At 57.9% G+C, this 27116-nt stretch overlaps 2 protein-coding genes and 1 long non-coding RNA gene across 3 annotated transcripts; all 3 read right to left on the bottom strand.

The window, feature by feature from the left end:
* Positions 1-8154: 8154 nt before the first annotated feature.
* Positions 8155-9891, bottom strand: LOC141932953 (uncharacterized). The gene is made up of 4 exons (XM_074847206.1): positions 9861-9891; positions 9265-9635; positions 8888-9013; positions 8155-8662 (listed from the first exon to the last, which is right to left on the bottom strand). Exons 1-4 carry the CDS (start codon positions 9889-9891, stop codon positions 8279-8281), a joined length of 912 nt encoding a protein of 303 aa, XP_074703307.1. The 3' UTR covers positions 8155-8278.
* An 8896-nt stretch (positions 9892-18787) lies between these two features.
* Positions 18788-20364, bottom strand: LOC141933211 (uncharacterized). Its single transcript, XR_012626027.1, has 3 exons — positions 20234-20364; positions 19792-19864; positions 18788-19228 (listed from the first exon to the last, which is right to left on the bottom strand). It is a non-coding gene; the product is annotated as an uncharacterized LOC141933211 (long non-coding RNA).
* A 510-nt stretch (positions 20365-20874) lies between these two features.
* Positions 20875-24343, bottom strand: LOC141932954 (uncharacterized). Its single transcript, XM_074847207.1, has 8 exons — positions 23886-24343; positions 23654-23748; positions 22829-23308; positions 22452-22577; positions 22152-22226; positions 21434-21842; positions 21165-21226; positions 20875-20997 (listed from the first exon to the last, which is right to left on the bottom strand). Exons 3-8 carry the CDS (start codon positions 22880-22882, stop codon positions 20875-20877), a joined length of 849 nt encoding a protein of 282 aa, XP_074703308.1. The 5' UTR covers positions 22883-23308; positions 23654-23748; positions 23886-24343.
* Positions 24344-27116: the final 2773 nt, after the last annotated feature.

Genomic DNA, 27116 nt, shown 5'->3' on the forward strand with positions numbered 1-27116 from the left:
CCTACACAGAGGACAATTCAGTACCAGTCAGGACAGTTTAGATCAGCTGTGGAAAGGATGGAAATGAAGTTATTCATATGGCAGCAGCTAAAACTTTTGAGGCCACTCTGAGCTGCGTTTGCTCTACAACCACCCCTAGACCCATGCCTGGGCATTGAGCTGCAACATGCAAAGCAGGAGCAAACAGCCCCATGTACATAAAACAGTTCCTTCCTGGATGTTGCTGGCTAAACATTGTCCAACCACTGCAAACAGGCTGTCCCTGCAAGGTCCCCCATCCCTCTGCTGCAGAGATACCTGAGCCAGAAGCAAGCTACTGCAGCAACCTGGAGCTCTGGGTGGGCCAGGAGGCAAAGTAAATCAGTCTCCACCACCCCCCTCCGTGCTCTGCTCCACAGTATCCAGGCAGGTTACGTGAATGCACCAACAGCAGAGAACAGCCAATTGGAAGACACAGTTATCCTATAATCTGGGGTTTGTACTGAGCTTGTGAATCAGATATGCGGCCTTGGGAAGTGGGTGTCTGCTCTCATGAATCTCAGGCAAAGATTTTGAGAAGTGGAGCTGATCATATGTTCCTTCCTATGAGGAAAATTTCTATTAAAAAAATCTGCAGTTTGAACGAAAGCTGAAAATCCCCAATATTTTCACTGTGAGGAAACGCTTCAGGAGTCCCTGGGAGGTTTCAGTGGAAATCAGGTGCTGCTACTCTCTTTTCTGGACCCACCTTTCTGGGTGTCTCTAACGATCTACACTCTTGGGGATGGAAAGCTGTGCAAAGTGGCAGTTGTGTAGTGATGAGAACTTTGGGAAGAGGAGGCTGAAAGAAAGCCCAGTTTACAGAAAACTTGGTGCCTGTGCTCCAGCTCCTGAGAGGCATTACTGTGGCCTTGCAGACTCCAGATACCCCAGTGTTCAGACTGAGTTTTTTCTTTTTTCTTCATAAGAGAATTGTCATAATTTTTCTGAATTAGGACCATCCCATTCTGTTCTTAAAGAACAGAACATGAGGAAGGTTCCTTCCAACAAAATCATAACTGCCTAGAAGGAAAGCTTCATGAGGAATGTCCTGCTCCTCATAAACACGTGGGCTGGGGAATGGAGCTGGCAGGGATCTTTACCTCCCCCAGTTTCCTTGGCAGTTGTTCCCTGTCTTCTAGCCAGTCTTGCTTTGGATACCCACACAGAGCGGATGGCATCCAGACAGCTGGGTACAGAGGAAGGGATGAAGGGCTCTGGGACATCCATGAAGACTCCCATCAAGACTCTGTGTTTCTGCAGTCTTTGACTTAAGCCTCCTGCCCAGAGTGTTGGGTCAGAGCCTGACTAGCCTGGGATCTCCAGCTTGAGTCCACCCCTTTTGGGAGAGGATCTCTATTTTTAAGGTTGGTAGAAGAGCCCTGAAGGTCAGACATGTCCTTAGAAAGACTTGTCACAGGCCAGGTGGTACTTAGCAGAGGAAGTCTGAGAGGTCAGCGCTGCCTGTGAGGAATGAGTGGGTCAAGGCAACAAGGATCATGCATGTTCCTCATGAGACATGATCTCTAGTAGAAGAGATGGAGAGACACCCTCTTAAAGTTAATCTCTATATCTCCTTTATGCTCATGTCTCTGATCTGGGCAAAGTTCAAGTGTGAGCTGGGCACCCTGGGCACCAGGCAGGTTGCAGGAGCTGGGTTTTTGGGAAGTGAAAGGCAAGGCCTGAGCTAATGGATGAGAGTCAGAGGCCAAGCAAGAAAGGATTGTTGGACTCCTACTGCCTGTTGAACTCTGTCAGCTCTTGGTGTTTCAAAGACCCTGAAGAGGAACAGGATCTTTAGAGGTGACTTCTTCAGTGCTGAGTCTCCTTTCAATCCCTCAATGCCTTATTTATCCTTTGGTGTTTGTTACAAAGCAGGAGTGTCTGGGTACATTGTTGTGGTGGTTGACCTTGGCTGGACAGCAGGTGCCCACCAAGCCCTCTATCATTCCCCTCCTCAACAGGACAGGGTGAAGAGAAAATAAGATGGAAAAAAATCATGGATCAAGATAGAGGCAGTTTAATAAAGCAAAATCAAAGGCTGCACATGGAAGCAAAGGAAATCAGATTTATTCCCTCCTTCCTATCAGCAGGCGATGTCCAGCCACTTCCTGGGAAGTAGGGCTTCAGTACACATAGTGGTTGCTCCAGAAGACAAATGTCGTAACAGTGCCCCCCGCCCCCTTTCTCTCAGCTTTTATTGCTGAGCAGATGTCATATGGTATGGAATATCCTTTTGGTCAGTTTGGGTCAGCTGTCCTGGCTATGTCCTCTCCCAAGATCTTGCCCACCCCCAGCCTGCTGGTGAGGGAGGAATGTTGGAGAGACAGCCTGGGTGCTGTGCGTGCACTGCTCAGCAGTGGCCAAAACACTGGTGTGTTATCAACACTTTCCTAGCTACCAATACACGGCACAGCACTATCAGGGCTGCTATGAGGAAAATTGACTCCATCTCAGCCAGACCCAATACAATTGTTAATTAATATTCTCCTGTGACCCCCTGATAATTGGTGTGTTTAATTGGGTTTCAGCTGATGCTGAGGCTGGGTGTTCAGGAGTGGGGCTCTGCTCTAAACAGACTTTTCTTGCAGTGTGTCCTCAGCCTCTCCTTCTCTCATAGCCCCATGGCTCAGATCCCCAGAACCTGCCTTTACCGATCGAGACCACCTTTAGGTCATGCTTGACCAGGTGGAGCCACATGTATCATTGACAGTATCCTTCATCATACCAAATGCTATTAAGTACCTTTGGGAGGTGGCCTCACATTTACATGCGCTTTTGCATTAGTCAGCAGTAATGCAAAAAATAACTAAGGCTGGCCTCAAGGTCCAAAAAGTGATGCTTGATGCTTGTGCCTTCTTTCCCCTTCAGCAGTTTAGTGACAGGCAAGCATCACTGGTTTTTAAGTGACCATCTTCCGTTCCCCCTCGCTGGAGGTCCACCATCACAACCCGAACCACCCCATCACCGTTTATCTCTGAGCTGGTCCCTGGAGAAGCAGAGCTGTGAATGGCTTCTACAACTGTACCTGCTCTTACGGAGAAGTGGGGGGCAGAGGGTGGGAGCTGGCAGACACCTTGATTTATTCATTCTTTGATCTGATGTGGGCTTGCATAGGGCCTCCTGCACACTCAAGTACTGCATAAGGGGAAGGCTGGACTCTGTCTTGAGACTAATAAAAGACACCCTGATCTTGGCTTTGCCCTAGTCCTCCACGTGGGCTTGCACAAGCTGCTCCATGCAGCTCAGGCTCAGCAAGCATGGGCAGGAGCTATCTCCGAGGGGAAAGGACTGCCATGGGACTGGCAGTGAGAGGTCCATTTGCCTGTATAAAATCACAGCAGTGATAGGAATTTGTCTGAGAATGGTGTTGATAGCAAGATCTTTCATAATTAAGACATCAATTAAATTCTTGAAAATTAGGCAGAAATATCACATAGCGCATTAACTGGAAAATTTCCAACCAGTGTGATCCTATGGCCTTGTGATGGGTGGGTTAATTATCCCTCATTAAATAGAGCTGAAATCAATCTCAATGTCTGTTATTTCAGTCTGGCAAAAGCAGTGAGAGCTCACTGTTTTCCCAAATTTTCTGCCTGTTATACCTGAGGCAGGCAGGTGAGGCTCCCAGACATGAACCCCCCCCTGTGCCCTGTGTCCCCGTTTCTCCTCCCCCAGTCAGAACTGCATTGCATTAGGAGCTCTGCATCCTTTCCCTGAGGGATGAGAGAGAGGACTGGAGGTCCCATCACACTCGTGGGAAGACTAAGCCTGGAGAAATGGAGAGAGTAGCCCAATTACCACATGCCCATGAATTGTCCACAGACAGCACTGAGGTCTGCATCCACATCTCTCCTGTAGTCCCTGGCTTCTGCCCTTGTACCGGGTCTGGCTGAGCCAGAATTGGTTTTCCCCTGTAGCAGCCCTCATGGTGCTGTGTTTTATGTTGGGAGCTGGCAGGGTGTTGATAGCACACTGGTGGTGTGGCTACTGCTGAGTAGTGCTTACACAGCACCAAGGCTCCTTCTGACATTTCCCCCCCACAGTGGGACGGGGTGGGCAAGATCTTGGGAGGGGACACAACCAGGACAGCTGACCCGAGCTGACCAAAGGGATATTCCATACCATATGACGTCTGCTCAGTATAAAGCTGGGAGAAAGGAGGAAGGGGGTGGGGTCACCCTTGGTCCTCCGAGGCAACCCCTACGCGTATGGGAGCCCTGCTTCCTGAGAAGGCCCGACATCACCTGTTCATGGGAAGTAGAGAATAAATCTGTTTTCTTTTTTTTGCTTCCGCGCACGGACCTTTGCTTCACTTTGCTTATATTAAAACTGCTGTTGTTTTACCCACAAGGGTTGTGGGTTTTTTTTTTTCCTATCTTATTTTCTTTCCCCTCTTTGCCCTGTTGAGACAAAAAGGGGAAGGGGGGGAAGTGATAGAGCGACTTGGTGGGTACCTGGCATTTAGCCAAGGTCAAACCACCACAGCCCTTTACAGTAGTCCCTGTAATCCCTCTTGCTCAGACATGGTCTGGAAGAGACCTTGCGGGTCACCAAATCAGCCTGTTCCTTTGAAGTGACCACCCCAAGTGATCCAATAGCATGGAGGAAAAATGCAGCACCTCTAGGCAGGAGCTGGAGGCTCCAGCCTGACTGTGTCTCTGCCAGCAGAGCAGGGAGTCTCTGTTAATCAGCACTCAGCTTTTAGTAATTACATTATTTATTGCAATAAGAAAACAGAATAATAATGATAATCACAAGAAAGGAATTAGCCTGGCCAGAATGAGGCTGTTAATTTTGCTGTGTCAGGTTTGACGGGATCAGTTTCTGGAGCATTTTTCTTGGAATGGTTCAGCCTCTGCTAAACTCACTTACTAGAAGCTGTCTGCACTGCCCCTGCTAAGCCATAGTCTCAAGGTCAACACCAAGCACCACTCTATGGGGAGTGTAGTAATGCAGGGCCTGAGGTCAACGGATGAATAAACACACCTTTCCCTTATTATAAATCTCTTTTATCCCATGTGCTCTGAATACAGCCGCTTTCCTTTGGCTCCAATTTGCAATTTATATGCCAGTGTTTTCACTGCTGGAAGAATCAATACACCTGGACAAGACTTGAAATCAACAGGATCCAGTACTGGCCAAAGAAGGCGGCTGGAATTTATTTGGAAGGTGAACTCCCAAGCTTTATCTGCAAATTAAAGTTGTGTGGACGGGCTTGGGGAGGGGGGACACACAGCCCCAAGCCATGTTCTGGGCCATGCAGACCTGCTGTCAGATCCAGTGGAGTCCTGGCTCCTATCTCATCCTGCTCACACTTGCTGTTTTTCTTGTGAGTCTCCCAAAAAATTTTCCGGGGGCTCAAACCCTCCCTGATTAGCCTGAGGTTGCAACACCTTTGCTTTAAGTCTTTATGAGTTACTGAGTTAGAAAAGAAAAAAAGCATCTGTGTCTAGAGGGGGGAAAGAGTGGGAAACATAAAGCTTTCTATGTCCTTTCAGGCAGCAGCCTGTAGCTGTGGCTTCCACCCGAGGCGGTTTTCAAGCTCTAATGAAATCCTCCTCTCCGAGGGGAAGGCATTAAAAACAAACAAGCAAATCTTAGAAAACCTGAAGGCGGCTTGATTATTTTTAAGCATTTCCAGTGCTGTCACCTCCAGTGATTTTAATTGCAAGTTCTGAGATGCTGGGAGATTCTTTCAGTCCTGGGATTGGCTCTATTTTGTTTTTAAGAAATGGGGGTGGAAAATGTAATCTATGAATGCTCTGACACCAGAACAGTCACCCAGAGTGGGCTAAAGAGGAGTTTCTTCCCATATCCAGTTTTGGAAACCGTAGAATCCTCACATTTCTGCAGTTTCCAGACATCCATCTTTTAAGATTAAAATTTTCAGCCAATTATTTCGGTTTTGAGTTAAAGACTTTTTTTTTTTTTTTTTTTTTTTTTTTTTCAATTACAGACTTAAAGTATTGAGTTTTCTAACTGGAACTAAATGCTTGGAGTACAGCAGGAAAGGATCATAGCATGTCATGGTTCAGCTCTTCACCCTGGCACATGCTTGTCTGCATTTGTTTTCAGCTCTCCCAGACTGTATCTTAGCTTTTTTCATCTGAAACCCACTACTTTATATCCTGTCCATGATGGACATGAACCAACTAGTCTGTTCCTCTTTGCAGTTGTACCTGGAGACATACTGTTTGCATTCAGTCTTCCCTACATGAAATGAATCCAATTCATACAGTTGTCTTTCACAGATCTGTTTTTCTTGCCTTCCTCTCTTGCCTTGCCTTGAACTCTCTAGTTGCTCCACATCTTTCCTCTGCCACAAACTTGTCCTGCTGCTCCAATGGGTCTTCTATCCATGCTGAGGAGGGAGGCAGGGTTATCTCACATACCTTAAAGGTGTTGGTGTTGCTGCCTTTTCTACATCCCTGGAAGGTGCTCCTCTTCCTCCAGCAGCAGGACTTTATTGCAGATGCTGCAACATGTGATCTCTCCCATGCAACGGCCCTCTTACTGCCTATAGCCACTGAGCCACTGGCAAGCCTTCTGCACGTGGTTATCTCTGTCGAATTTGCCTTACCCTGTACCTACATCTAGTCTGGAAAATATTTCACTTAAAAAAACCCCCAAAAACACCAAAAAAAGGAAGAAGTTTTGGTGGGCCCTGCGTGGATTATCAGACCAAGAATATCTGTATTTTTTTCTGTTTCTAGGTCTCTGAGGATATTTTCTGTCTGCTTTTACTGACAGGAGCAGAGCACCCATTTGTAAACTGATGGAGAATTTCGAAACTGCCGCCTGCGGAGAAGGGCATGAAAGAAACCCTTGCCCCGGTGCTGACCATTTTGTGGCAAGCAGAGCATAGGGCCATTCACTCTTCATAGCAGGCAGGCTGAAATGGGCTGTTAAGTAGGACTTATTTGACTGATTAAATCTCTTAATTATCATGCTACTTTTTTGTATGTGGGAACAAGAGTTGCTTCCCTATACACATGACAGAAGTGACCAGGGTCTCTTGGCCACTGTCTTGAGCCCCAGTGCAGGAGAGCTACTCTTCATGCACACATAGTTTGGCTGTGTTGGCTTGGCATGCTTGGACCTCTCCCAGGACAAGTCTGTCCTGAGGATCATGGGTTGCCCTTGCTTGCCTCTTGCTCTAGACCTTCTGTGGTATGATTCAGCCTCTCAACCCACCAAAGGGAATGTGGAAATCACATACAGAAGTCCCTCCTGATCCACTTTCTTTTTATCCTCTCTCTCTCCTGCTGATGAAGTCAGTGTTTAGTCGAGAGGGTCTGTATAAGGAGCTACCAACCTTCAAGCAATGACAATTTATCTCCTAAATCGAAAGAAGACACATCATAAATCAACTGCAGGGGCCCCTTACTTTGAGGTTAGTTGTGCAGAGTGAAATGCAGCTGGTCTTCATTGGGAAGTAGAATCTTTCCCTGAATCCAGTCTAAAAAGGAGTTGGCTTTCAAATTATAGGTTTTGCAGCAGGGATTAGGGGGTCAACCCTGGCCACATAGCCGGGTGAGATGGCACCCACAGGAGCACTGACCCCCTCCAGCATCGCTGCCCAGCCCTGCTGGGACCGTGCCCTGACACCGAGGGACTGGGTGCACCGGTGCCCCGGGCACGCAGCCGCCTCCGTCCCGGAGCAGGATCCGGGCGTGCGCGCGGCCGTACCATGTCACTGTCCAACGCTGTCTGGTCACGGAGGGCCGGCAGCTGGCCGGCAGCGTCCTGGAGATTCCCCCGGAGCGGGACAAGGAGAGGGATGGCAGCCCAGACACAGGAGCAGGATTGAAAAGGAGCATCCGAAAATTAACTTGGGCACAGGACAGAGGGATGCCAGGCAGGGTTGTGGCTGTGTTGCACGGGTAGATCTTTATCTCCTCTCCTTCTTAGCACCCATGTTTCTTTCTTTACAGCTGTTTAGTTAAAAAATGTCTTAGCGTCACCTTGGTTGGTGCATGCAGTTACCTCTTCAGCCTTGGGACACCCTTCCTGCTCTTCCCTCCTGGCACCCTTCACGCCGGGTGACACCCAGTCCCCAGTCTGGGGACTCAGCCTACAGGGACAGAGAGAAAAGACCCAGGCCCTTCAGCATCGGGGGCTTTCTGGTGGGACCCTCAGCCCCCAAAGGCAGGCACGTGCCTCGCCCGCAGCTGTGCCCTGGCTGAGCACAATGAGCCCCCAGCCCAGGGTGTCCCCATGCCAAACACATGCAAAACAGGGCGGTTTTGTCTGCTTTCTAGCAGCGGGGAAAGGCAGGAGAGCAGTGAGGAAAGGATGGAGGGATGATGGGCAGGGCTAGCTCGTGGCAGGAGGACAGGGAGAAGTGGCTACGTGGCCCCACTCGCCCCATCACCCCCGTGGGGCTGGTCACACCAGCTGAAGGGACCCAGGGGAAGACAGAGGCACCTGGGGAAGGAGCCACAGCCAGTCTGGAAATCCTCCCTCCCCCAGGCCAGTTCTGACACTGAGCCCCCAAGGCACAAGGGGTGTTTGTCACCCTGCCCAGCACCCCCTTGGGTGGTGCCAGGACCCCCCAAGGCCACACGACATCAACTCCCAGCACCAGGTCTTCCTTGTTCGCCTTCTCCTTCTCCAGCCTCTCCAGGGACCGGAACAGAGCCTTCCAACACAGAAAAGCATCCCATGACACCACGGCAGGGTTGGAGCTGCCTCCTGGCCAGCTGAGCAACCCTGCTCCCCCCACCTCACCCAAACCTCCAGGAAAGGTACAGTGAACCTCCACAGGGCTGCAAGGTTTGGGGGGGTGCAGACAAATCCCTTGTGGTCCCCAGCCTGGGGTCTGCCTGGAGGATGCTCTGACCCCAAGGGGGTTTCAGCCACCTACCTCCATATCTTTCTCCTTCTGGTGACGGTCATTCAGGAGGTTCCCGGTGACAGAGTTGAGCTTCCAGTAGTCCCCTTGCACCTGCGTGACGGTGGCCTGGATGCGCTTCAGCAGCTCCTCGTCCTGCTTCAGGGAGGAAGATGACAAGGTGGTGCCGTGCAAGGGGGGGCTGGCTGCCCGGGTTACTTGCCCAGTGGCCATGGGCTCTCAGTGCCAACAGGACATTTGCATCCAGGCTTTAATTTCCTTCCATGCTGCTCACTTGTACGAACCAATCTGGGAGGCAGTGAGGGGCTCCCCCACATTACAGGGAAGCACAAGCAGCTGGGGGGTGCTGGCAACCCCCTCCCAAGTCCCCCATGCCGGCATCTCCCTACGTGGCTCCTCCCTGGCAGCTGCCTCACCACCTTGCCCACTGCCTGCCGCGACATGAAATCGTCCACCAGCTCCTGGAGCTTCTCGTAGCGCTGCAGGAGCTGCCCCACCTGCTTGCTGATGTCCCCGCTGCAGACGGGGCACGCTGCCTGCACCTCTGCCTGCTCCTGCTCGCCACCATCGCCCTCGGCTCGCCCAGCTGCAGGAAGGGGAGAAGGAGTCGGCTCTGAGATGAGGTGGATGCAGTCAACAAATCCGGGTGCTGTGGAGGCTCGATGGCCCCAGCCAGCCAGGGGATGTGGCTGGAAACCCCTCCAGGACCACCCCACCGAGCTGTGGCGGTGGGAGCGCTGCCCCTGGACCTCACCTGCTCCTGCAGCTCGTCAGCCATCTTGGCCACCAACCGCTCCAGCGTGGCCTTGGTCATCTCCTGCTGCTCTTCCAGCTCCTTCAGCTTACCCCTCATCTCCTGCAGCGTGGACCTGCTCAGTGAGACAGGGGCACAGGCAGGCTTAGCCTCCACAGGGCCGCTCAGGGGGTGTCCCTTGTCCCCCCGGGCTCCTCCTGCAGGGTAGGAAACCCTGTCCCGTCCTTTTACGCCAGTTGCAGGGTGATCTGCTCGCTGACATCCCCTTTCCAGCTGGCTCCAGCTACCTCCAGCTTTCCGAGGGCATCTTCCAGCTGCCTGATCTGGGAAAGGCAGTGGTGGATGAGTCAGGGCACAGCCCCCTCTGTTGTCCCAGCCCAGGGGCCCTTCAGCTGCCTCCTCCCTGCCCAACTCCCCCCTGCAATCCCCACAGCCCCCCCAGGGACTGCTGCCAGCTCACCTTCCCATTCTCGCCCTGCAGGTCACTGGTCAGGCCCTGCAGCGAGGACACCCGGCCCTGGAGGTCGGCCAGGACGCTGGCGATGCTCTCCTTGTCTAGATGTGGTCCGAGGGGACATGCTGTCAGTGAGGGGGTCTCGCCTTTGAGGCCAGGCTCTGAGCACAATGAGCCCCCAGCCCAGGGTGTCCCCATGCCAAACACCCCCCTGCCAGCCCCCCCAGGGGCTCCTACCTCCCTCCGAGAAGAGCAGGCGCGGCTTCTCAAGCTCGGCGTGCTCTGACTTGGTGGCTTCCAGCTGGGCCACCTGCTCCTTCAGGCTGGCCAGAGGTGGCTGAGCTGCCCGATCTGGCGGAGAGCCTCCACCGTCTCTGCGCAGCGGTCGGAGACGCTGCTGGAGCCTGAGGATCCCCAGGGCACGGGCGGCTCTTGCAAAGGGGATGTGGCCCTGGGATCAGTGTCAAGGCGGATCTCTAACCCCTGGGCTGTCAGCGAGAGGGTCCTCACTGCCGGCTGGCCTGCCCAGGCAAGCTGTGTGCTGGGTAAAGCCTTGCCTCCCTCCTTGGGACTTTCTCAGTGCCAGAAAGGCTGGAGTCCATGCGGGAGGGGCTTGGCTGAACCCCTGCTCCTCCTCCTTGGGTCCCTGGAGGTGTTGGCTGCACCCCTGGGGTGGTGGTCTGGGTGCTGGAGGTACTTGGCTGCACCCCTGGGGTAATGCTCTGGGTGTCAGAGTACCCTGGCTGTGCCCCTGGGGTGGAGGACTGGGTGTCAGGGGCCCCTGACTCTTTCCCCAGCATAATGGTTTTGATGCCAGGGGATCCTGGCTGTGTCCCCAGGGTGGTGGCACGGGCATCAGACGTCTTTGTCTTATCTGACGAAGCACCTGCCCCCTTCTCAGGGGCCACTGGTGCTCTCTGCCTCCCCGGGGAGCCAGGCTGTGTCTGTGGAGTCCCCTTGCTCGTCCCTTTGCTGGTCCTGGGTGCAGGCTGCGTCCCTGGTCCCTTCAGTCCCAGCGCTGAGCTTGCCCCATGCGGGGCGTCCATGTCTGCAGTGGGGGGCTCGGCGGGGGCAGCCTGGCCCTCACTGCCATCCTGCGAAGAGGAGGCAAAGGGGAGCAGGTTTATGGGCGGAAGTGCAGCAGCAAGGGCCACCCGCCCTGTCCTCAAACCCCCCAGCTCACGGAGCCAAACTCAAGTACCCCAAAGGCAGAGACTGCCCACCAGGCAATCCTCCAGCACCTCCCAGCGCACCATGTTGCTCACCTCCTCCGGGGCTGGGTAGAGGCTCAGCCTTTCCTTCAGCTTTTTCTGGGGAAAAAAGGGATTAGGGGGTCAACCCCGGCCACGTAGCCGGGTGAGATGGCACCCACAGGAGCACTGACCCCCTCCAGCATCGCTGCCCAGCCCTGCTGGGACCGTGCCCTGACACCGAGGGACTGGGTGCACCGGTGCCCCGGGCACGCAGCCGCCTCCGTCCCGGAGCAGGATCCGGGCATGCGCGCGGCCGTACCATGTCACTGTCCAACGCTGTCTGGTCACGGAGGGCCGGCAGCTGGCCGGCAGCGTCCTGGAGATTCCCCCGGAGCGGGACAAGGAGAGGGATGGCAGCCCAGACACAGGAGCAGGATTGAAAAGGAGCATCCGAAAATTAACTTGGGCACAGGACAGAGGGATGCCAGGCAGGGTTGTGGCTGTGTTGCACGGGTAGATCTTTATCTCCTCTCCTTCTTAGCACCCATGTTTCTTTCTTTACAGCTGTTTAGTTAAAAAATGTCTTAGCGTCACCTTGGTTGGTGCATGCAGTTACCTCTTCAGCCTTGGGACACCCTTCCTGCTCTTCCCTCCTGGCACCCTTCACGCCGGGTGACACCCAGTCCCCAGTCTGGGGACTCAGCCCACAGGGACAGAGAGAAAAGACCCAGGCCCTTCAGCATCGGGGGCTTTCCGGTGGGACCCTCAGCCCCCAAAGGCAGGCACGTGCCTCGCCCGCAGCTGTGCCCCGGCTGTGCTAACCTGCGCACACACAGGGACGCTCTCGGGGAGGTAAAGCCCTGAGGAGAGCACCTCCTCCCAGCCCGGGAACAGCCATCCAGCCCCAGCCTCCTGCAGTCCCTCCTCTACACATCTCCAGCCCAACCCCACTGCTGCCCAGGTGACACTCGGCAGCCCCTACCCCAGACACAAGCACGCTGGGCTCTTCCTTCTCTGGGGACAGACTCGAGGAGAAGACCTTGCGAGGCCTCTGGGAGACAGCGTGTGTCCTGCCACCAGGGCCGGGCCGGGAGGTCCAGCTCCATCAGAAATGGAGGCTTCGAAGTCCAAGCAAGAGCTGCCCTCCCTGTCACAGGCTACGATTCCCCTTCACTTGTCTAGAAACAAGCTCAGAGCATCTTCACCACCGGACTGGGGAAAACCAGCTGAAGAGAAAGCCCTTCGTCAGCTGCAGCCTCTGATGTCTCATTAATAGGAGACAGAGATGCCTGGGGAACTCTGTCAACACTGCTCAGGCAACGCAGGCTTGTCAATGCACACGATTTACAAAGCAGCCACAGCACACACGCTTTGGCCTGACAAATACAACTGGTGGCATCTCAGGGCTCTCCAAAGCCTTTGCCTCCATGAACACAGGCTCCCAGGGCTGCAAAGCGGGGCACAGCCATCCTCCTGCCCAGGGAGCACGGGCAGAGCTGGGTGACGATGAGTTGGCAGGGGAGGGCTCACGATCACCACCCTGATCCTGCACCTCTTCGGGGCACAGGCCCAGCAGACCTACCTGAGCCAGTGGGGCAGGGCGCTGCGTCTCCTGCTCTCCTGGGAATGCTCTCCTGGGAACAAGGCTGCGGGGACTGAAAGTCAACAAGTCTGTGATTCAGACAGGCCAAGGGGAACCATTCCCTCCCAGAGGGATGAGGGCCTGGGTCTCCTCGGCAGAGCGAGAAGGGTCCTGCCCCGCTCTGGCAGCTGGGGATGGGGACGGAGGCTCAGACAGGCTTGTCCAGACCCGCACCCCTACCCCACCCCACGCACAGTGGCAGGGACTCTGCTCTGCAGAGTAAGTCTGGGGGCAAAGCACGGCTCCTCCTCCCTCTCCCTCAACTAGGGAGGAGGCTGGGTCCCCTCAGCCACTTGCAGTGGCCTCTGAAGCGATGCTCAGCCTCAGCCGAGGGCAGGAGGGGGTCTGCCTGCACACAGCGCTAGTGGCACGAGTGTTGGGGCAGCACGAACTTAGGCCCACCCATTGCTCAGAGAGAGCAAGTCCCCGGCAGCCCTCTCAAACCCCACAGGCAGCGCTGCGGAGCTCAGTGCGCCCCAGCACCGTGTCCCCACCACACCACGACATGAGGCTTGTTCCGTGGTGCTGAGCCAGGGGAGCGGTGGCCTGCGTGGGCACAGAGACACGAGTGATGCACAGCAGCGCCGCAGCTCAGGGAGAAGCGCGCAGACATTCTCCTGCTCGGCATTTCGGGGAGTTTAAAGCTTGGCCGTCCCACTGTGACGCCCCTCCCGTGGAGCACGCCTGAAACGCGAAGGCGGCCTTACCTGGAGCTGTGTGTGCTTGCTGCCTTGTCCGGCACGGCGGCTGCCTGTGGCTGTGCTCCTGGGGAGGCTGCTGGCGGGCTGCAACCAAAAAGCATCCGATGTGGGAGAGCCAAGGAGGCGAGGAAAGACAAGATCCTTTCCCCCAACACCAGTTCCTGCCTGGCAGGGGAAAGCCTCTGTCCCACTCAGCTGTGGCAGGATTCAGCCTTTGGGCTGCAGGGGGAGCAAAGACACCTCAAAACCTCCCTCACGGCTGTTTCTCCTTGCTGCATCCACCCCCTTCCCCCGGGCAGCACCAGCCCCAGCCAACACAGCCCTGCCCACGCCACAGGGCTCTCTGTCTGCAATTCGCTTCAGAGTCCCCTTCAGTGGCACAAGTCTGGACCTGGCTCCGTGTCGACTCAGCTGGAGGAGGTGCTTTGCCTCAACTAGGAGGAAGGAAGGGGAATGAAGGCAGCAACCAGGAGCACAGGGAGGAGCTCGTGGGGGTGTGCTGATCCAGGACAGCTCCGCGGGACCCACGGCACTGTGTGCCCTCTTGGCTACAACCGGCAGGAGAGCCCAGAGGTGGGAGGGGACTGCGCGCTGGATCACTGGGACACAGCCCCACGTTATTACCCCAACCTGAGACAAGACAGTGCTTAAAATTCATTTCTCAGATCCGAGCCCAGGGTTTCTGAGAGCTCCTGCTGGAGCAGCTCTGTGGGTGGGATCACACATGGTACGAGGTTTGAGCTGGGCTTGGGGCTTGTCTCTTTTTTTTTTTTTTTTTTTTTTTTTTTTCCCTTTTCCTTCCTCCCAACAAGAGATCAGAGCAGCCCTGCCTGCTCTTATCTCTCAGGACCGTTTACAGAGCCACTTTTAAATAGCTCTTTTCAGTGACCAAATCTCACAGCAAGTGACAAAGTGGCAACGTGCTACTGCCTGGTCCGTGGCCACTGCTGGGACATTGCTGGGTGTCACTGACACTGGCGTTTCCAGCTCTGGCGGACACGAGCAGCTTCTTCAGCTTTGCAAGTTTCCACTCAGACAATTGCTCCCCACCTTCGCCCAAAGTCCCTCTTCCACCAACGCACCTTAGTCCTTGCCCCAACCCACCAGCTGCTACTCGTGTCCAGAGGGGATTTTTCAGGGTGAAAGGAGATTTGAGGGGACTACCAGACCCATTGGCATCCCTGCTGCAGCAACAAGAGAGACGAGTGCCTGTAACGTGGTCACAGTGCAGCTGGATCCCACCCAGAGGTGCAACTGTGCTTTGGGGTGGACCAGCAACGCCCTCAGCCACCCAAATCCTGACCCAGAACACCGGTTCTCGTCTGGCCGTGTGCAGAACAGGCTGGATGAGGTCCAAGGGAAGAGCTGAGGCTCCATTCCCAGAAAGGAAACGTCAGTTCTGTAACCTGTAGCACCTTTCACAGTTGTCTTCCCTGGCCCAGAACCGGGTCTCGACGCTCCCAGCAGATCCGCTTCCAGGTCGTCCAAACCCTGGAAAGCAACAGCACGGCGACGGGAGCAGGGCGAGTGCTACTCCTGCCTCAGCGCTGCTTCTCCCTTCGGAGGTTGGTGCTGGAGGCCACGGCTGCAGCCCACGCGGGGCTCAGACCAAGGGTATTTCTGCACTGACCTTCAGGCTCTGCAGCAGACCTTGGGGCTCTCCGCCGGAGGCACTGGAGCCCTGCACGCCAAGGAGGGCAGAGATCAGAGACAAGCAGACTTTGGAAACTCCTCACCCCTCGCTTCCATGCTCCGGCCCCCGCTTTTCCTCATTGTTTGGATTGGGAGAATACACGCCCAGCTCCTCCTGGTGTGCCCCTCACTGGAAACCCCCCGTGCCTTGATTCCTTTGCTGACATCCTACTGCCTCAGGGAGAAGCGTCAGCAACACCCAGGCTGGTGCTTTGGGTGAGGGTCCTTCCTGTGACGCTTCCTCCCAAGAGCGCCCACAGCAGGGCTGGGCTGCAGCACGACGTGCCCCCCTGGCTTTGCTCCAGCCCACCCAGGGCACCCTCAAGCCCTTCTCCCACCAGCCACCCGCTCCCCCGGCCCAGCTCCCCCACAGCCACGCCACAGAGGGGTCACCTCTTCAGCCAGACCTCGCGGTTCCCCCTGATATCCCACTGCTGACTTGCCTGGGGTGACACCAGGGGCAAGCCTGGCCCAGCTCAGTCCCAGCCCTCGGGATACCCAGGCTCTCTCCCAAAATTCGGGCTCACCTCTGCAGCTTCCACGCCCTCTGCAGGGAATCTGTTGAAGAAATCCTCCGCTACACGGGACCTGTGACACGAGCCCGGGGGTCAGCAACAGCACCCGGGAGCGTTGGGGACAGCCAGGCCAGGTGGCAGCCGGCGGAGGGGACCACACGGGCACACGGCGGCAGCCACGTCGTGCGACAGAAAAGGAGGCGAACATAGCACCCGCATAAAAGATGGGAGTGCTGGGACTGCTGCAGTTAAGCGAGCAACTCTCCTAAGGCAGATGTACAGGAGATGTACCGGGCTGGGCGCACCCAGCTCTCGCTGGAAAGCTGCAGGCTCTGGGCTCCCAGTTCCCAAAGGCATCGCCAGTAACTCGCCTTCCCGGGCACTCGCTGTCGGGGCAGGGAGCGAGGGGGAGAAGCCGAGGACCCGGGGCAGGTCACAAGGACCTGGGGAGCACAGAGGCTGTGTCTGAAAGGCACTCACTTCTGGCTGGCCGGCGAGCTGGTGCCCCGGGCTCTCCCACTGCGGCCCTTGGCCAGCCAGGAAGTTCTTGTAGAATTCACGGGGCTTTCGTCTGGAAACAAGACAGGGAGACGTGAGGATGACGGACACGGGCATATTCCTGACCTGGGCACCCCAAAGGGGGATTTGCTGTCTCCCCAAGGGACACAGAGGCTTTTAATCAGAGGCGAACTTCACTGGGCCTCCCCAAGCTGACGTCCAGCCTATTCAATGGCCTCTGACTCTGGGAAACCCTGCTTGCTGCTTCCTCCCCCTCAGAGATCACTGGCTGTTGCACCAGCACCTCCCGCTCCCAGCAGGGGACTAAGAGCACAAGGATGCTGCCCTTTCAGCTGCAGAAAAGGTTCCTTTTACCGTCCTCGAATCCCAGGAGGTCACTAAGCAGATCATCGACAGACTCTGAAACCAGACAAACTAAAGGTGTTGAGGCAGGGGAGCTCACCACGCAGGTGCAGAAAAGCTCCCAGTTTCAGTATGCCTTGCTCTTCTGAAAGCCCCCAAGCATACAGGTTTGGGCTCAAGCACCACCAGCGTAAGGCCTTCCTAGAGAGAACTGCCAGGACCTGACCCAGTACTGGGCGGAGAAAAGATTGCGCTTCACCTAGCCACAAGGGAGATCTCTCTACCGAGGAGCCAGCGGCTTCCTGTTCAGTCTCTGGCCACAAGCAGCCCTTCCTCTGGGAGCTCTCGCCCCACAGTGGCTCAGAGGCCCTGGGCAACCCCAAAAGCGCCGCTTCAATTACCAGGGGCTGCAAGAGGCCCCCAAACAGGCACCTGGGCGTCAGGTGAGGCGGAGAACTGAACTAACGACATCTATTCTGCTCTGGACTGGGGAAAGCCCGCAGGAAAGGGCTGTAGCACCCCGGTAAGCAAAGCCCCTCGGATGGCAGAGGCAGGTCAACGTCTCTGCTTCAGGGATGAGACGACGCACCCAACTGCAGCTCTCAGCCAAGGACCAGGAACCACCGCCGCAGCCAGGACCCCCACCTGATCCCGCTGCCCCCCGCCTCCGGCCCCGCGTTCCCGCAGAACAAAGCGCCTACGGACAGCGAAGGGAACGCGCCCCAGGCTACGTACCGCCGAAACTTCTCCGGGGTTTTGTAGCCTACGGAGAGACACAAATTCCCTCATGAGAAAAGGGCGCGGGGCTGGCCGGGTCCTGCTCCAACCCCGCCGGAGCCAGGGGCACGGTTCTCCAGAGCACCCCACAAGCAACACCGAAGCCCCCCCGCCCCCCTCCCGGCCCCGCCGCTCGGGAAACGGCCCCTGAACCGCCGGAACCCCGAGACATTCCCAACTGCAGCGGCAGCGGCGAGCACAGCCCCTCCCGCCCCCCGCGGGGTCCCTCCTGCCCCCCCCAGAGGGGCCGGAGCAGCACAGCCGCATTGCCCGGGCCCGCCTCAGCACCCCCCGCACTCACCACCGCGCCGCCCCGGCCTTCCCCTGCTCTCCCGCCGCCTTCCCGGCTCCTCCCGCTCTCCGCCGCTCCCCGCAGGGACACAAGGGTCTCCTCAGCGGCCGGCCCGGCCCGCGGCACCCCCCGTTACCTCTGGCCCACGCGATCTCCTGCTCCTGCCGGGGCCCCTCTCCGCCTCCGCGCTGCTCCGCGCTGCTCCGCGCTGCTCCGCGCTGCTCCGCCTCGCCCGGCCGCTCGGAACAAGGCTCCGGCGCTGCAAAAGAGCCCCGCAGGGAGCGAGTCCCGCCCGCCGCCGCCCCGGGGAGCCCCCACCTCTCCGCCGCCGGGCGCCCAACGGCCCAACCGCCGCCTCTCCGCACCCGCTGCGCGGCGCGCGCTGCCCGCCCGCGCGGCTCTTCACGAGACAGACCCCCCCCAGCCGCGGGCCGAGGAGCGCGGCAGGAGACGCTGCAGCGGCGCCGCAGGGAGACACACGCGAGAGGCTGGCGGGGCTCAGAGCAACGTCTGTGCCCGGGAAGGGGTTTGCAGGGGGACACCCACCATCGGGGATTTGATTTCGCTCCTTTCTCGCCCTTTGAGGGAACTTCCTGGCCTCCTCCCCTCTGCCAGGGCTGGGTCCTCGAGCAGAGCGGGGCACAGAGACCGCAGCACAGTGCTCCCGGCAGCTGCCAGCCTGGGAACCAGCAGAGAGGGGCACCCACCGCTGCTGCAGCCACACGCCACCTCCCTCTGCAGCGACAAGGGCTGTGACACATGCCAGCGGCCAGCCAGGGCCACATCCCGCTCCTGCACCTTTCCATTTTAAACGACAGCTCCTGCTCTCTGCACGTGCCTGGGTTCCTGCGTGGGTCCCGTCCCATCAGGGAGGCATCCGTCTTCTTCACTTCTCCATTCTGTCACACCCCCTCAGTTTATACACACTTTCCTTGGGTCCCTCCCCTAGGCCGACCCACGTTCCTACGTATCCCACGTATGGGGAGGGGTAAGGTGCTTCATGGGATGCAATTAGCACGATCTTGCTAATCTTCATTAGCATACTCAGGGTGTCAACTTTAATTTGCATTTCATGGATAATGAAGCAAAGGTCCTTCACCCGACGGATGCCCTTGAAACTTTACAAGATGCCCCACAGCAGAACCGTCCCGGCTCCACAGGGCTCCCTCCTCCAGCCCACCCTGTGCTGCCCAGGCAGCCTCATCAGCTCCACACTCTGCACCCCACAACCACAGTTCCGCTACTCGCGAGTGCTTGAGACGTTCCCCGGCTGGGAGGGCCTCCACTCCCCCCATCCCTTCTCTCTCTCAGGCTGTTTGTTCTCACAGGCATCCTTTTTCCCGAGCTCTGCTGGAGGAGTTTCTGCCTGCTCCGCCTGGGACTTCCCTGAGCCAAGCAGCGCGCGGCTGCGAGGTGCCGTACTCACGCCAGCCAGCGCAGGTGCTCCGAGTCCGCATCTCTTCAACGTCCATCTGCAAACGCACACCACAGGGAAAGGTGACTCAGGGACACCCTGATGTTTGCACCAACCCCATGCCCGGATCCGCTCTGAAGGGAGGGGGCAGCTCGAGACCTCCCAGCACTCCTTTCCTACCAGAAAAGTAACTCAACCTTATAGGATTGAGCTTAAAAGGAGGAGCAAAGAACTCTACACATGGAATTCCAAGACTAAAAGGACTTCTTGCTCAGCTGCTTCACGTCACTGTGCTTTGGTTTCTCAGGGCAAACAGTGTCAGCTAACCTACCCCCCAGGCAGACTGCCAAGGGAGAGAGGGCTTTGGGGGGTAAACAAAAGATGGGAGTCAGGGAATTCTTCCCTCTACACTCGGACACAGGTCCCGTTGCATCACTGTTCCATCTCTCAACCGCCAGAAATTTGGGGAGGCTACAGTCTCTCCTGCATACGTAAAATGTCCCTGCTTTCCAGATAGCACCTCACGTCAGCTTGTGCAGCCAAAAGAAACAGGAGCTGACCAAAAGCAGGGTGAAACAACCCAGCTCAAAGATTTTTTTTTTTAAAGAACCCGCTACTCACCTGGATTTGTCAGCAACAAAGCCCAGAGGGAGCCTTTATCTGCCTCGTATGACACTGCAGGGGGACTGGAAGCCTAACAGAGCAACAGAAAGGGAATGTAAATCGCTCAAACAACAGCTTCCATTCAGACCAGATCACAATTTCCAAGGCAAAGAACGTGCACTTGTCACGGGCATGGCCAGGAAACCGGGCACAGCCACACCACCACCCAGTAAGCCAGCTCCACCCGGAGAGCCCCCAGGGGGCTTTAACAAACACCAGCCTGCTGACAGACAACGACCCTGTCGCAAAGCTCTGTCCTTGTCGTGTCCAAGAAACATATTTCCTTCATCACAGGGGAAATACCCTTGCAAAAGAAATCCCCAGAACAAGCAACGCCTGTTAGAAGCATCTGACAGAAACACACATGGGCTCGAGGCTGCTCCCAGCTCCCCTCACACACCTCTGACGGCGTCACCACGTTCCCATAGCAGACCGGCATGAGGTACTCGTCCTCTGGGCTGTACTCCACCCTCAAGGGAACCCAGGGGGTGAACGTGGCCCCCTTGAACAAGTCACGAAATATCCCGCAGTGCTCCGCCACACGCTGCTTGTGGAAAGGGCCGCTGGTCTTCTCCCACTCAGCTTAATTAACTAATTAATTAATTAACGTGGCAATAAAACTAACTTTTGAGTGTCCTGGAAGTGAACTACCCTCGTTATAATACTAAAAACCACACACACACAGAGGTTCAGAAGACGCTGCCCGGGTTGAGACCCTTTCCCTGAGCACACGCAGTAGTAGAAGCATGCAGGATGTTAATCACTAACCAATCTGTATCCAATAGGCGTATTTGGAAAAGCCTCTGACTTTTGTGTATAAAAGCAGCACAAAAACCTGCTGTTGCTGTGCTTGATTTGTGGAAAGGTCCACCGAGCACCCAGGCCTCAATAAGTACAGTAACTCTGGTGATCGTGTGAAGATCGGTTTATTGCTCGGCCATCCCTTGAGCAGGGCCTGGGGACGCCACCCCTTCAGCCTGGCACAAAAGGAGCATTGTAGGATGCTCTTCTTCAGGGACTCCAGGAAGAGCTGCTCATTATCTAAGTAAGCGTGGTCCTGAGAAGAGAGGGATGGATGGAAGGGGTATCAGAGAGTGCCACAGAAGGGGGCTGACAGTCCCGGGTGTCACTCATGAGGGAGGGAAGTATCCCAAACCGTCCTTCCTGCAGTCAGCAGGGGGCAGCTACCATCCGTGGTACCCCCTGGGGTGTGGGGGCTCCCCCCGCCCCGAGCCCACAACCTCACACTCTCAGCAAGACCTGGCTGTGGGTCAGGAGTGGGGAAGGGAGGGATGGAGAGTGGTAGGGCTGGATCTCCACAGGTGCTGAGCCTCTGGCTGCTGGAGCCGAGGGCACCGGGTGCTGTACTGGACCCACGACTTGCTGATGGCAACTGGGGGAGAACCCAGAGCAACTGGAGCAGCATTTCAGCCCCAGCTCTTTCTCCCCAAAACTCCATCCCTTTCCCACAGTGAAGCCCCACATACCACCTCGAGCTCAGGCTTAAACCAGACCTAAGGGCACCACAATGGTGGTGCAGACCCCAGAGGAGGGGGTGTCTCACGGGGGGGGCACCCAGGGAACGGGGAAGAGCCTCTACCTTGGAGATGCTGCTCCCGTTCTCTTCGATCTTTGTCTTCATCTTGCCCCCTGTCGGCAGCCACGGAGGCGTCCTGGGGAGTGCTCACCGTCCCCTGCAGCGGGTCCTTCGCGGGGGTGAGCGACCCTGTGGCTGGGCCTCCGCCCTGTCCCCCTTCCTCTCTCGGGGGTGCCTCGGGAGGCTGGTCCCGCCCCAGGAGGGGGGTCGGGCTGTGCCCTCGCCCCAGGGCAGGCAGGTCCTGCAGGCCCAGGTGCCTCAGCATGGCCTGCAGCAGGCTGTTGGGACCCTCAGCCCCCAAAGGCAGGCACATGCCTCGCCCGCAGCTGTGCCCTGGCTGAGCACAATGAGCCCCCAGCCCAGGGTGTCCCCATGCCAAACACATGCAAAACAGGGCGGTTTTGTCTGCTTTCTAGCAGCGGGGAAAGGCAGGAGAGCAGTGAGGAAAGGATGGAGGGATGATGGGCAGGGCCAGCTCGTGGCAGGAGGACAGGGAGAAGTGGCTACGTGGCCCCACTCGCCCCATCACCCCCGTGGGGCTGGTCACACCAGCTGAAGGGACCCAGGGGAAGACAGAGGCACCTGGGGAAGGAGCCACAGCCAGTCTGGAAATCCTCCCTCCCCCAGGCCAGTTCTGACACTGAGCCCCCAAGGCACAAGGGGTGTTTGTCACCCTGCCCAGCACCCCCTTGGGTGGTGCCAGGACCCCCCAAGGCCACACGACATCAACTCCCAGCACCAGGTCTTCCTTGTTCGCCTTCTCCTTCTCCAGCCTCTCCAGGGACCGGAACAGAGCCTTCCAACACAGAAAAGCATCCCATGACACCACGGCAGGGTTGGAGCTGCCTCCTGGCCAGCTGAGCAACCCTGCTCCCCCCACCTCACCCAAACCTCCAGGAAAGGTACACTGAACCTCCACAGGGCTGCAAGGTTTGGGGGGGTGCAGACAAATCCCTTGTGGTCCCCAGCCTGGGGTCTGCCTGGAGGATGCTCTGACCCCGATGGGGTTTCAGCCACCTACCTCCATATCTTTCTCCTTCTGGTGACGGTCATTCAGGAGGTTCCCGGTGACAGAGTTGAGCTTCCAGTAGTCCCCTTGCACCTGCGTGACGGTGGCCTGGATGCGCTTCAGCAGCTCCTCGTCCTGCTTCAGGGAGGAAGATGACAAGGTGGTGCCGTGCAAGGGGGGGCTGGCTGCCCGGGTTACTTGCCCAGTGGCCATGGGCTCTCAGTGCCAACAGGACATTTGCATCCAGGCTTTAATTTCCTTCCATGCTGCTCACTTGTACGAACCAATCTGGGAGGCAGTGAGGGGCTCCCCCACATTACAGGGAAGCACAAGCAGCTGGGGGGTGCTGGCAACCCCCTCCCAAGTCCCCCATGCCGGCATCTCCCTACGTGGCTCCTCCCTGGCAGCTGCCTCACCACCTTGCCCACTGCCTGCCGCGACATGAAATCGTCCACCAGCTCCTGGAGCTTCTCGTAGCGCTGCAGGAGCTGCCCCACCTGCTTGCTGATGTCCCCGCTGCAGACGGGGCACGCTGCCTGCACCTCTGCCTGCTCCTGCTCGCCACCATCGCCCTCGGCTCGCCCAGCTGCAGGAAGGGGAGAAGGAGTCGGCTCTGAGATGAGGTGGATGCAGTCAACAAATCCGGGTGCTGTGGAGGCTCGATGGCCCCAGCCAGCCAGGGGATGTGGCTGGAAACCCCTCCAGGACCACCCCACCGAGCTGTGGCGGTGGGAGCGCTGCCCCTGGACCTCACCTGCTCCTGCAGCTCGTCAGCCGTCTTGGCCACCAACCGCTCCAGCGTGGCCTTGGTCATCTCCTGCTGCTCTTCCAGCTCCTTCAGCTTACCCCTCATCTCCTGCAGCGTGGACCTGCTCAGTGAGACAGGGGCACAGGCAGGCTTAGCCTCCACAGGGCCGCTCAGGGGGTGTCCCTTGTCCCCCCGGGCTCCTCCTGCAGGGTAGGAAACCCTGTCCCGTCCTTTTACGCCAGTTGCAGGGTGATCTGCTCGCTGACATCCCCTTTCCAGCTGGCTCCAGCTACCTCCAGCTTTCCGAGGGCATCTTCCAGCTGCCTGATCTGGGAAAGGCAGTGGTGGATGAGTCAGGGCACAGCCCCCTCTGTTGTCCCAGCCCAGGGGCCCTTCAGCTGCCTCCTCCCTGCCCAACTCCCCCCTGCAATCCCCACAGCCCCCCCAGGGACTGCTGCCAGCTCACCTTCCCATTCTCGCCCTGCAGGTCACTGGTCAGGCCCTGCAGCGAGGACACCCGGCCCTGGAGGTCGGCCAGGACGCTGGCGATGCTCTCCTTGTCTAGATGTGGTCCGAGGGGACATGCTGTCAGTGAGGGGGTCTCGCCTTTGAGGCCAGGCTCTGAGCACAATGAGCCCCCAGCCCAGGGTGTCCCCATGCCAAACACCCCCCTGCCAGCCCCCCCCAGGGGCTCCTACCTCCCTCCGAGAAGAGCAGGCGCGGCTTCTCAAGCTCGGCGTGCTCTGACTTGGTGGCTTCCAGCTGGGCCACCTGCTCCTTCAGGCTGGCCAGAGGTGGCTGAGCTGCCCGATCTGGCGGAGAGCCTCCACCGTCTCTGCGCAGCGGTCGGAGACGCTGCTGGAGCCTGAGGATCCCCAGGGCACGGGCGGCTCTTGCAAAGGGGATGTGGCCCTGGGATCAGTGTCAAGGCGGATCTCTAACCCCTGGGCTGTCAGCGAGAGGGTCCTCACTGCCGGCTGGCCTGCCCAGGCAAGCTGTGTGCTGGGTAAAGCCTTGCCTCCCTCCTTGGGACTTTCTCAGTGCCAGAAAGGCTGGAGTCCATGCGGGAGGGGCTTGGCTGAACCCCTGCTCCTCCTCCTTGGGTCCCTGGAGGTGTTGGCTGCACCCCTGGGGTGGTGGTCTGGGTGCTGGAGGTACTTGGCTGCACCCCTGGGGTAATGCTCTGGGTGTCAGAGTACCCTGGCTGTGCCCCTGGGGTGGAGGACTGGGTGTCAGGGGCCCCTGACTCTTTCCCCAGCATAATGGTTTTGATGCCAGGGGATCCTGGCTGTGTCCCCAGGGTGGTGGCACGGGCATCAGACGTCTTTGTCTTATCTGACGAAGCACCTGCCCCCTTCTCAGGGGCCACTGGTGCTCTCTGCATCCCCGGGGAGCCAGGCTGTGTCTGTGGAGTCCCCTTGCTCGTCCCTTTGCTGGTCCTGGGTGCAGGCTGCGTCCCTGGTCCCTTCAGTCCCAGCGCTGAGCTTGCCCCATGCGGGGCGTCCATGTCTGCAGTGGGGGGCTCGGCGGGGGCAGCCTGGCCCTCACTGCCATCCTGCGAAGAGGAGGCAAAGGGGAGCAGGTTTATGGGCGGAAGTGCAGCAGCAAGGGCCACCCGCCCTGTCCTCAAACCCCCCAGCTCACGGAGCCAAACTCAAGTACCCCAAAGGCAGAGACTGCCCACCAGGCAATCCTCCAGCACCTCCCAGCGCACCATGTTGCTCACCTCCTCCGGGGCTGGGTAGAGGCTCAGCCTTTCCTTCAGCTTTTTCTGGGGAAAAAAGGGATTAGGGGGTCAACCCCGGCCACGTAGCCGGGTGAGATGGCACCCACAGGAGCACTGACCCCCTCCAGCATCGCTGCCCAGCCCTGCTGGGACCGTGCCCTGACACCGAGGGACTGGGTGCACCGGTGCCCCGGGCACGCAGCCGCCTCCGTCCCGGAGCAGGATCCGGGCGTGCGCGCGGCCGTACCATGTCACTGTCCAACGCTGTCTGGTCACGGAGGGCCGGCAGCTGGCCGGCAGCGTCCTGGAGATTCGCCCGGAGCGGGACAAGGAGAGGGATGGCAGCCCAGACACAGGAGCAGGATTGAAAAGGAGCATCCGAAAATTAACTTGGGCACAGGACAGAGGGATGCCAGGCAGGGTTGTGGCTGTGTTGCACGGGTAGATCTTTATCTCCTCTCCTTCTTAGCACCCATGTTTCTTTCTTTACAGCTGTTTAGTTAAAAAATGTCTTAGCGTCACCTTGGTTGGTGCATGCAGTTACCTCTTCAGCCTTGGGACACCCTTCCTGCTCTTCCCTCCTGGCACCCTTCACGCCGGGTGACACCCAGTCCCCAGTCTGGGGACTCAGCCCACAGGGACAGAGAGAAAAGACCCAGGCCCTTCAGCATCGGGGGCTTTCCGGTGGGACCCTCAGCCCCCAAAGGCAGGCACGTGCCTCGCCCGCAGCTGTGCCCCGGCTGTGCTAACCTGCGCACACACAGGGACGCTCTCGGGGAGGTAAAGCCCTGAGGAGAGCACCTCCTCCCAGCCCGGGAACAGCCATCCAGCCCCAGCCTCCTGCAGTCCCTCCTCTACACATCTCCAGCCCAACCCCACTGCTGCCCAGGTGACACTCGGCAGCCCCTACCCCAGACACAAGCACGCTGGGCTCTTCCTTCTCTGGGGACAGACTCGAGGAGAAGACCTTGCGAGGCCTCTGGGAGACAGCGTGTGTCCTGCCACCAGGGCCGGGCCGGGAGGTCCAGCTCCATCAGAAATGGAGGCTTCGAAGTCCAAGCAAGAGCTGCCCTCCCTGTCACAGGCTACGATTCCCCTTCACTTGTCTAGAAACAAGCTCAGAGCATCTTCACCACCGGACTGGGGAAAACCAGCTGAAGAGAAAGCCCTTCGTCAGCTGCAGCCTCTGATGTCTCATTAATAGGAGACAGAGATGCCTGGGGAACTCTGTCAACACTGCTCAGGCAACGCAGGCTTGTCAATGCACACGATTTACAAAGCAGCCACAGCACACACGCTTTGGCCTGACAAATACAACTGGTGGCATCTCAGGGCTCTCCAAAGCCTTTGCCTCCATGAACACAGGCTCCCAGGGCTGCAAAGCGGGGCACAGCCATCCTCCTGCCCAGGGAGCACGGGCAGAGCTGGGTGACGATGAGTTGGCAGGGGAGGGCTCACGATCACCACCCTGATCCTGCACCTCTTCGGGGCACAGGCCCAGCAGACCTACCTGAGCCAGTGGGGCAGGGCGCTGCGTCTCCTGCTCTCCTGGGAATGCTCTCCTGGGAACAAGGCTGCGGGGACTGAAAGTCAACAAGTCTGTGATTCAGACAGGCCAAGGGGAACCATTCCCTCCCAGAGGGATGAGGGCCTGGGTCTCCTCGGCAGAGCGAGAAGGGTCCTGCCCCGCTCTGGCAGCTGGGGATGGGGACGGAGGCTCAGACAGGCTTGTCCAGACCCGCACCCCTACCCCACCCCACGCACAGTGGCAGGGACTCTGCTCTGCAGAGTAAGTCTGGGGGCAAAGCACGGCTCCTCCTCCCTCTCCCTCAACTAGGGAGGAGGCTGGGTCCCCTCAGCCACTTGCAGTGGCCTCTGAAGCGATGCTCAGCCTCAGCCGAGGGCAGGAGGGGGTCTGCCTGCACACAGCGCTAGTGGCACGAGTGTTGGGGCAGCACGAACTTAGGCCCACCCATTGCTCAGAGAGAGCAAGTCCCCGGCAGCCCTCTCAAACCCCACAGGCAGCGCTGCGGAGCTCAGTGCGCCCCAGCACCGTGTCCCCACCACACCACGACATGAGGCTTGTTCCGTGGTGCTGAGCCAGGGGAGCGGTGGCCTGCGTGGGCACAGAGACACGAGTGATGCACAGCAGCGCCGCAGCTCAGGGAGAAGCGCGCAGACATTCTCCTGCTCGGCATTTCGG

The sequence above is a fragment of the Strix aluco genome, chromosome 21 (assembly GCF_031877795.1).
Source record: "Strix aluco isolate bStrAlu1 chromosome 21, bStrAlu1.hap1, whole genome shotgun sequence".
Taxonomy (NCBI): domain Eukaryota; kingdom Metazoa; phylum Chordata; class Aves; order Strigiformes; family Strigidae; genus Strix; species Strix aluco.

Excerpts from the sequence above, each read along its gene's own strand:
- LOC141932953 (XM_074847206.1), bottom strand. The coding sequence starts at position 9,891 with ATGTCAGCGAGCAGATCACCCTGCAACTGGC. Across the intron at positions 9,014-9,264 it reads AGCTGCCAGGGAGGAGCCAC|CAGGACGAGGAGCTGCTGAA; the intron begins GTAGGGAGATGC and ends TCCTCCCTGAAG. Across the intron at positions 8,663-8,887 it reads AGAAGGAGAAAGATATGGAG|GCTCTGTTCCGGTCCCTGGA; the intron begins GTAGGTGGCTGA and ends CTGTGTTGGAAG.
- LOC141932954 (XM_074847207.1), bottom strand. The coding sequence starts at position 22,882 with ATGTCGCGGCAGGCAGTGGGCAAGGTGGTGAGGCAGCTGCCAGGGAGG. Across the intron at positions 21,843-22,151 it reads TGGTGCTGGGAGTTGATGTC|AAAGCAGACAAAACCGCCCT; the intron begins GTGTGGCCTTGG and ends CCCCGCTGCTAG. Across the intron at positions 21,227-21,433 it reads ACGGGAGCAGCATCTCCAAG|TTGCCATCAGCAAGTCGTGG; the intron begins GTAGAGGCTCTT and ends GTTCTCCCCCAG.